Here is a 9,880-nt window from a genome sequence, read left to right as displayed (position 1 = left end):
CATTTTTCAGTACATGATCGTAATTTTCAATTATTGATCGCGATTTTACTTCAGAATTTGTTCGCAATATTGCTTATCAAAATTATATCTCTATTCTCTCATTTCTGTTTAGTCAATATCATTACACTCCTATTGTCTAATAACATGCTATTATTTTTCTTAAAATTAAAAAAAAAAATATCAACTTTTAAAAACAGAAACTTAACATCCTTAGGTCAATGGATTTTGATGTGAGATACATTTAATCTGTTTTTCTTTTTTATTTTTAAATAATTGAATATTTATAGTTGTTATGGGTCTTACATCATGTAAAACGAATTTTCTTAAAGTAAATTTACTTTTTCTTCAATCTTTCTTACATATTTATTAAAAAAAATTATCCAAAAAAAGATGTTTTAGAATGAAAAAAAAATAGAAAAATCTTCATTTATAGTCTTTCTTGAATGTATACGTTTTGATTTTTTTCTTTTTTTAAAAAATTCAATTTCTAGAAAAATCGAGAAAAAATCATTTTCTTCTATTTTTTAGGACGCCATACCCATTGAAATCTCCTCTCAGGACGCCATAAACTATTCAATTATGGTGTAAACTTCTCAAAAATTGAATAGTTTACATCAGGACGCCTTAGGAAGACAATCCTTTACGTGCCCATCTTTTTTGGTATTTATTGAATTCCCAGCCTTTTTATATTCTGACTTTGACTTAGGTAACAGCGAAAGAGCATTTGGTTTGGTGTTTATGCATTTAGCAATAGGATTAGGAAGAGTTTGCAATCCCGGATTTGCTTCAATTGCAGGTACTACGGGACTTCCTGCTTTATTAGAACCAAGAGCTTTTCCACCATTTTTATTAGAGTTAGTATTATCTTCACCATGATTATTAGTATTATTTCTAACTTTTCTAATAGGTATAAATCCAGGGTATTTGTCTATTAAAATTTCAATATTTTCATTCACTTCAACAAATGATAAAAATTCAATAAGAAACTTATTAATTTGGTCATATCCAATATGATATATTAATTCTGAATAAAATTCTGGTTCATTTTGTTGGAAATTTGGATGAAGTGCAATTTCTGGTAATTTTTTTAATAATTCATGCATTAGCTTTGTCCAAGTTATGCTAACTGGAGCCCAAATTAAAATAGAGTAATCGCCTTTACCATATTCAAAAACGAAATCTCCTCCAACAACGATAGGATTTTCTTTTGAAGATGATGTTTCTATTATATAATCGTCATTTTTCAGATGTGACCCACAAAATTCAAAATTAATCGTATTTTCTTCAATTATATCTGCTTCAACTAAACTTTGTAATATTGATTCAAAATTCATGTTTGGTTTGTTGAATGGATATTGAAACGTCGGAAAATTTGTAGCAAATGAAAAATAAGGAAAATCAAGTGCTTTTGCAAATAATTTAATGTTATTACCATAGTCACTTAATTTTTTGTTATAATCTAAAATTTTTTCGTTATTATGCTGTAAATAAAATAATTGCTGTAATACATTATTTCCTCTTTTAACATTGTTAATAAAGGTGCCAACAGTCTCGCCTTTTTCGAATTCTACTCTCTCTGTTTTTTCCTTTTGAATAATAGCTACTTTTCCAAATGAATTCATGGTTTTTTTTTGACACTTTTAATTTTTTTTCCACCATTCAAAAATAAGATTTTTTTCAAAGACTTGTCAGAAATATATTAAAATTCTTTTCTAGCTAAATTAACACCCTGTATGAATACTATCTTTTTATTTATAAATCAAAAAAATCCGGATCCTCCAAAAAAAATCATTAAAATGCTCTGCTGTTGCCAATTTGTATTTAAAGCAGACTAAATGCATTATTAAATTAAAAACTGAAAAATTGATTAAAATCGTGGAAAATTTTAAAACATGGTAATATCATAATTATTCATTTCAAACTTGATACAGAGCAATTATGATTGAGTGATATTCAGAAGTCGCTTACCTGCCTTACTTTCTTTTGAGATATTGATTATGTCACTTTTTCGTCATGTAAAAATTATCGAGTTCATATCAAAACTAGGCGTTGACTTAGTTTCCTATTAGGGTGATGTGAAAAAGTTGACAGAACATAGGGGAAAGGTAATCACACGAAAAGTGACATTCTTCTTCTTCTTTTTTCTTAGTGTTACTGATCGCTTCTTTTCTGCTCGTTATGGCAGAGATGAAAGAAATGATTGGTTCAGCCTAATTTATTACTCCAATTGATAAAAATTATGGAAATTAAAACGTAATTCACAAATCTTTTTATTCTTTTAGTTTCTTTCAAACTAAGATCATATCATCCATATTTGGTGCCTGCTGATTCTGTTTATCTTATTTATTTTGAAATCTGTTGTATAGATCTTCATGGGATCACCTTTCATAGGGGATTTGTTATTCAATTATTGATGTGTAAAAAAGTGCCAAAAAGTTAAAAAAAAGAATATTTATATTAATATATTAAGATTTCACTGATAGCTGTGGAGATACCTTTCATTTTACAAATCTTGATTGTATCTAATGAAACTCTATGCCTAATTGCGTGATATAATTGTGAAAAAAAGTCCATGAAATTTGACACATCATGACAGAAATATTAACCCGAGTATTACTACTGACTTTTAATGTTGTTGAGATGGCTGTGTTCTAAATTTATTAAGAGTGCACTTACCACTTTCGGGTCATTATTGATTTTGTAATTTAATCGTCGTCGTTATCGATTTTGTAATTTAATCGTTATCGTCTTTTTCTAAACGTGCATTTTTTGCTTTCGGAGCTATTGAACATACATTGGCCCTTACCAGCAATTGAAAACTATTTTTCATTATCAACAATTACATTACTCCGAGTTATTCATCAATCAATGAAAATCGATATATAGTCCATACTTCAATTTACAATATTGGCAAGTCCAATTTCACTTGGCATATTTAACTCATATAGAAAAACCAGTTGGAATCGGCAAAATTATCTTTAATTCCATACATAAGAAAAAAAAATTATAAAGTTCTTCAATAATAGCAAACTAATAGTTTAAATAGATTTACAAGTATCGCCCATCTACTTTTGATATAATTCACATATTAAATGTAGAAAACTGGTTTAAAATAAATATTTCAAAAGTTCGAAAACGATTTATGAAAAAATAACGTGATGACATTTACTAAATTTGCTCTGTATTAAAGTATCGATGATAGAAAGAGCATATTTTGTAAATATTTCAAAAATATTTAAAAGTCGGAGAAATTGTATTGTAATGTACTATAATTATGTTACAAATCCGATTCAATACTAATCCTTCGCTATTGAAGTTGTTTTGAGAAGGATATTCTCTAAATTCTTGATAAATCTTTAAAATCTAGAGTAATCGTTTTGTAAACTTAACAAAACTAAAATGTATACCAATAGATTGGCATTTTCTACGTTTTCAAAGTGAGAGAGTGTAAATTCTTTTTTTTATCCTATTAAGGTTTTTAAAAAATTTAATTAACTTAATTTATATGATCTGAAATATATGACAAGTTAATATGGAGAATTCTTTCAACCCAATTTCAATTTATTGAATTTTCTATTCGAATTCAAAAATTTTCCCAAGAAGAAAAAATAATTAGGAAATTTAATATGTTAATACATAAAATATTTTATTTATTCAAAGAATTCAATTTTCTATTGGATCAAAAAACTTGTGTTAAAGTTCGTATTTTAAGATAACTATACTTTTAGAAGCTGTTTTTATTTTTTCACCGGGATTTTATTAATTTAATTCTTTCAAAATTTGAATCTTATTGTATATCACCGGACTATGATCATAATAGAGTTGCAATCTCTAATTATAGCCACATTAGTACTCGTGGGTCGATATATCATGGGAGATACAAAATTATTTGAATTTTCTTTTATTTTTTTAAAAAATATTAAAAAAAGTAAATAAATAACTAACAACACAGCATCACTTTTCGTAAAATGCTTTAATCCTAGTCCTTTTTCCCCTTAATTTTTCAATCTCTCCCAGGTTGAAATTTATTCCGGGAATTTTTAAAGATGCTTGGTCAACATAAAATTTCATTAAATCTTCCACAGGAGTCATAAACTCTGAACATTTGAAGCGAGCATGAACTGCATCATTCAAATTTTTAAGAAGATTTTTGTTCGAAAAGTGATTCAATACGGCGATTACATGAATACAAGGTAATCCGTATAATTCGATGTGCTTACATGTGCATGAATATTGTGAATCTGACATAATTTTTACGCAATATGTATAGCGACCAAAAGTTGCATAATATAATTCTTGAATTGGATCATATAATACCGAGCTAAACATATCTGAATGTTTCAAAGTTTCATTTAGATTTTTGATAATATTATCTGATTTAAAATCACCTGTTAAAACATTTTTAACAAGATTGAATTCATGTTCAATGAGACGGATAATTAGTTCGGCGGGTTCATATGTATCCCATTTATCTTTAATTTCGGCATTAAGGGATTCAATAAGAGATGTTGTGAGTATGCCAGCGGTGTAGTCAGCGAATCCTTCAAATGGGTTAATACTATCTAAGTACTTAAAGAGATCCTGATTATTTTCGCGGTTTGGATATTCCTCTTGTAAACGAGTTTCTAACTTTTTAATCAAGTCAATTCGTTTTTGAGGATGGTCTGCGTAAGCGACTTCAACAATTTCGGAATAGACATTGATGTATTCCCTTTTTGTTGCAAAATGACGTAAGCAAAATTTATGATCGCAAGAAAAGCCTGATTCTCTAACAGCAGCTATAATTGCCGGACCTTGATCGGAATAAATATTCTTGAATCTGCTTGGTGGAATAAAAGATTTCAATTTAGTGAGCATATCCTTAATTGTTATCGTATTTTCACTAACAGACCATGCAAATGCAATAGGGATAAGTCTATTATTTGGTGCAGGTGTACCAATAATGAGTAAGTTTCCTTTTTTAATACAAAATAAAAACGTTCCATCAATTTGAATTATTCCGCAAAAAGCTTGTGTTTGCATGTAAAAATGAGTTATTGGAGGAATTACAATAAATGAATAAATTTGAAAGTCTTTTGAATTTTCAGGTAATTCATCACCTTTCTTAAATGTATGCAATTCAATTTCATTGTTAACTTCTTTAACTAAAATCATTTCGCAGAATCCTTGTTCGATTTTGTTTATGATTGAAAAAATTGTTGAGAAATAATTGTAAGATTGAATTCTATCCCCTTTTGTGGTTCCTTTAAGTTTATTTACTATATTATGGAACATCGTATAAGTTGCATTGGGAATATTCAATTCTTTTGCAAAAATTTCTTTGCATTGAGGAACATTATCAGAATTTGCTAATTCATAGACTTTTTTTCCTGCTTGCAACTTAAGAATTTTTGGTATATTGTTACTCGGCTTGCATTGCTTTGCTCTATGCTCGTGTTTAATTACTGGAATGAAGAAAAGTTGACCATTTTCATGAGTCTTTACAAGCTCCATGCAAAATTGGCAGTTAGGACAACGAAACTTTTTTCCTTGCTCAAAATTTAATGGATAAAAAGAATTATATGAATCTTTTGCAATAAATATAGCAGCTTCTGTAGGATCTGTAAATTTTAATTTGCTATATCTTTCCTTGAGAATTGGAATTGGGGATTTTCAGGTATTTCCATTCTATATTTCAATTTTTTACGGAATTCAATTCATTTTGAATTAAATCCAGCATATCAGCTCCATCTCCTTTTTCTTCATCAACAATAGCTTGGATGGATACTGATATAGTTTGATTCTCTTCCACTATTGTCGGTTCGCTTTCCGACATGAGATAAAATTGAAGGTTTAACGTACTTTTGATACTCTGAGTTAAAAAAAGATTTTCTTAACATAATTTGATTTATTGGTCCTTAAAAAATTCTGATTCAAAATTGAATTGAATCGAACGAGTTTTCCTTTTGAGTCATTTCAAATATTCATGAGAAAGAAAAAAATTCTAGCAATTTCAAATATTTTTGATTTGATTGAATTCAAAAGTGTCACAAATATTCAATGAGAAAGAGAAAAGAGATCGAATATGTTGTTTCTGAGCGAATAGTCAAGCAATATTTCGTTAAGTACAAAGATCAGCATCCGGAAAAAAATAAATGGGTATATCAAAATGAGATTCCGCAAGAAATATTTGAAAAATATCTAGAAACGAAGAAAACAGAAAATATTGATGAAATGTTACGCTGTACTCGAATTGTTCATGTTGTTGATCAAGATAAAAAAGAATTTTATCTTGAATTTTAAAAAAAAATCAAATTCATCACATATTAAACAAGAATCTAGATGAAGAACATCAAAAGGCTTATATAGATTATCTTGAAAGTTTACTCAAACTTGAAATAAAAAATAAAAATTAAATTAAATTAACCCTCGTTAGGATATCGTTGCAAATAAAGATCTGTTTCTCAGAAAGATCCTGATTTTCTGATAAATATTCTGTTGTAACTTCTACAAGGTTTAAGATATGAAAAACATTTTTGAATATTTCATCGCTATCAAATCTGCGGAAACATCTGGAATATAATTTCAAATATTTGTGAAGATTTGAATTCTCAAGTTAGTATGGCTAAGTCGTGTACTGAGGCACTGCGCGCCTCCGTACACCACTTAGCGGTTTGACACTTTACAAAACCGTTAACGTATATTTTACAACACAAACGACAACACTAACTTAACCTTAAATATTTACAAAGCCATCAACCACTTCACCTCACTAATGTAAAAAATAAACGTTCTCACTTACAAAAGTATTGCAACTCCTCCCATTGCTGTGCTTCACATAACAGCTCATAATCTTCTGACTCACTTTCTTCTTCATATAGGTCAAAATCACTGTCAAAATAAATGTTAGTAAGTTTTGACAAAGCTAATGAAACACGTTTACCGTTTGTATCGTATGCTTGTATAAACTTTCCATTCTTCATTCCTTCATAAACGCTCAAACTAACTTTACCCTTTCTCCCTCGTATCTGATAGAATGTATTTTCACGAGGAACGAAGAACAAATTCTTGAACTCATGACCGTTGTAGTTTGTTATCTCAATAGTTTTCGTCATTTATATAAAAATAAAATAAAAAATAAAATAAAAAATAAAATAAAAAATAAAATAAAAAATAAAATAAAAAATAAATGATATCACCACCCTCACACGTATGAAAACATAGCACAAAAATAAATTTAGGTGAAGTGGTGAGATCTCACCTCTTTTTTCACCTGTTTTTTCACCCTGTTGAATTCATTGCTTTATAACTCTCTTCCTTTCTCCAACTCTTCTAACTTCTTCTTAAGTTCAGCAATGTTGTCCTCATGAAGTTTAATCTTTCTCAAAATTCCTTCTTTATCTAATGGTTGCTTTATCTTTCTAAACTGAACTCTACCATCCTTTATAGTATGAATGTAAAAACCTTCTGGAATAGTTCCTGATTTAATGTATTCTACCAAAAACTTTTGTTTCATTGCTTCAGTGACTTTATTTGTCATTTCAATCAAATAAAAATTGTAATATTAAATAAAAAATAACGTTATTTTTTCAGTAAGGAAACGCAGGAGTTTTACGATTTATTTGAGGAGTAGGTTCTGGTTTAAATGTTGGAGTCGGTTTAGGAGTTGACTTTTGAACAGGAGTTTGTACTTCCATAGGTTCAGGAGTCATTGAAGGTTTTGCTTGTGAAGGCGTTGGAGTTTGTTGAACTTCAGCTACTTCAGTATTATTTACAACATTTGCTTTATTTCTTTTCAACATCATAACTGCTCCTGCTGTAGCTAGCAAACCTAGTGGGAGACCATATTTTATATAAGGATTTGACCAAATGCTATTTTTGACAGGAGCTGGTGGAACACCTAACCTTGGTGAGACTGCTCTTTGCCATTGTGCAGCTCGTAAGAAATATTCAATAGGTGCTCCATAATCGTTTGGTAAAGTTTGTTTCATAGATGGTGAAGGTTCACGAGAGCTTGATGAAGAACTCATTTATAAGCTTTAAAATAAACGTTCATCCTTTATTCCTCACCGTCGTCTGTAGCTAAGTTATAGTCATCTAATCTTATTATGGGGATGCCATTAGCACGCACCTGAATGGCAAAGCAACAATCCCTCATAAATCCAATAAGTGGCTTTGGTACATTTTCAGTTGCTAGTTCAATAGGTCCTTTAACAGACAATTTGTATGTTATTGGAGCAGTAGATGTTTGACCTTGCTGGAAGCAAAAGTCCACTTCTGTTGGAAAACCACATAAGAAATGTGTGTTGTCATAGCTATCCCATTTATGTTCCACACTACCATCATCCACCAATGACCTCATAACATCTTCATTAAATCCTATCATATCATTGTTTGTATTGCAGGCGTTCGCAACCATTTCATAAAATACAGGTCCATATGATTTTTCAGGTTCTGCAGGCATATTTCCATAAGCTCCCATGGAAAGCTGAAGATATTTAAACTTAGGGTTCTCAAAATTAACATAATAGTTGTCTTTCTTTCTAAATAGTGCCCAAATACTTTTAACATTAATAGGCGTATAAGCTGCTGTAAATGTTGCACTTGAACTATCTGTATTCTTTGAGAATGAACCGTCCATAGGAATCCAATCCATAACTTTAACAGGAAAACATAAAGCCTCGTTTGTATAATGTTCTACAAGTTCTGTATAAATGTTAGGGTCTAAAGAGAATGACTTTGGATGAATGAAACATTCATTAAAATCCATCTTTGTTCGAAATAGTTGCTGGGTTACAGTTGTAATAGTAACTGTTCCACTAGCTTCTACTGCCTTCGTTATCATAGTGAATGGTTCATTCCATGGAACAAATTTATTTGTCGGTGAATTTGAATCTGAAGCAAATGCAACTTTAAGAGTTGGATTGAAAGCAATGATATCATTTACAGATATAGATGTGCATTGTAAGGCGTCGCTACTGAACTTTACTTTAAGCTGAATGTTTCCTGCAAAAGCTGGAATAAATCGAATAGCTTCTAATGGAAGGAATCTTCTAACAGGAATTCTTAAACGAAGCTTAAAATCAAATGATTTTCCTGCTGTAATCGGCCCACTAACAATTTGTCCTGTTCTGCATGTTCCCGAATGACTCCATACATCTTCATGTCGAGTCTTTGAGAAAACATCTACTTTCTTTATTTGTTCGGTAGTTTGTGAGTTTGAAGTTATATATGCTTCTTCTCTTGCGTTGTCTTGAGAATATACGATACGACCATTTGCAAGGATTTGATATCCAGCAACTGCATAGAAAGCGTCATCGAAACCAATCCAAAATCCTGGTGGGTTTGTTTTATTGGAACCTGAACCAATTTCTTTATCTACAATAAATTGACCTTCCATTTTATACGTAATGAATGTATTGTAAAGGTCCAACATATTTTCACCAGGAGGTGAGAGATTGAATGTTACCCATGTGTTATCTTTAGCAGTTCCAGGTTGTGATGGAATCTTTGCGTCAGAATATTTTCTATTAGTGTCACCAATTTGAACTGCATTGTCTATGATATCGAAATATGAGCGAATCTGATGAATATGCTCTGCTGGAGTAAATTCGTTTAGCTGTTCGTTCTGCATGTATTTACTTCGGATAAAAATATCTATTTACTTCATTATTCTCACTCTTCTTCTTGGCATTCGTGGTGGAGGTTGTTTCTTGACATTTTCAATGAACTGTACATTCTCTTTTGTCTCAACTTCTTTCACTGGCGGGTCAGGATTCTTTGACTCGGTTTGTTTTTCAATGAAATTCACGAACTTTGCAATAAGCTCTTGGTTCGTTATTGAAAGTACATCTGGCTTCTTTTCTTCTGGTTCTATTGACTTTTCAGTTTGAATAGAAGG

The 9,880-nt window shown here is 30.3% G+C and overlaps 3 protein-coding genes and 1 pseudogene across 4 annotated transcripts, besides 5 other annotated features; 1 reads left to right on the top strand and 3 right to left on the bottom strand.

Moving 5' to 3' along the window:
• Positions 1-650: a mobile genetic element.
• Positions 651-2,661: 2,011 nt separating this feature from the next.
• Positions 2,662-2,683: a mobile genetic element.
• Positions 2,684-2,901: a mobile genetic element.
• Positions 2,902-3,880: 979 nt separating this feature from the next.
• Positions 3,881-6,005: a mobile genetic element.
• On the bottom strand, positions 4,542-5,154 carry TVAGG3_1094900 (annotated as a pseudogene). The gene has a single exon. A coding segment is annotated over exon 1 (613 nt).
• A 34-nt stretch (positions 6,006-6,039) lies between the features above and the next one.
• On the top strand, positions 6,040-6,282 carry TVAGG3_1094880 (chromo domain-like family; the record flags this gene model as incomplete). Its single annotated transcript, XM_051257163.1, has 1 exon — positions 6,040-6,282. The coding sequence occupies one exon, from the start codon at positions 6,040-6,042 to the stop codon at positions 6,280-6,282; it is 243 nt and encodes an 80-aa protein (XP_051075634.1).
• A 302-nt stretch (positions 6,283-6,584) lies between these two features.
• Positions 6,585-9,880: part of a mobile genetic element that runs on past the window's edge.
• On the bottom strand, positions 6,774-7,094 carry TVAGG3_1094870 (uncharacterized protein; the record flags this gene model as incomplete). The annotated part of the gene is made up of 1 exon (XM_051257162.1): positions 6,774-7,094. One exon carries the CDS (start codon positions 7,092-7,094, stop codon positions 6,774-6,776), a length of 321 nt encoding a protein of 106 aa, XP_051075633.1.
• On the bottom strand, positions 8,039-8,365 carry TVAGG3_1094860 (uncharacterized protein; the record flags this gene model as incomplete). Its single annotated transcript, XM_051257161.1, has 1 exon — positions 8,039-8,365. The coding sequence occupies one exon, from the start codon at positions 8,363-8,365 to the stop codon at positions 8,039-8,041; it is 327 nt and encodes a 108-aa protein (XP_051075632.1).

Source organism: Trichomonas vaginalis (genome assembly GCF_026262505.1).
Source record: "Trichomonas vaginalis G3 chromosome Unknown ctg_210, whole genome shotgun sequence".
NCBI classification, from domain to species: Eukaryota; Parabasalia; order Trichomonadida; family Trichomonadidae; genus Trichomonas; species Trichomonas vaginalis.
This window is presented reverse-complemented; position numbering and strand designations above follow the sequence as displayed.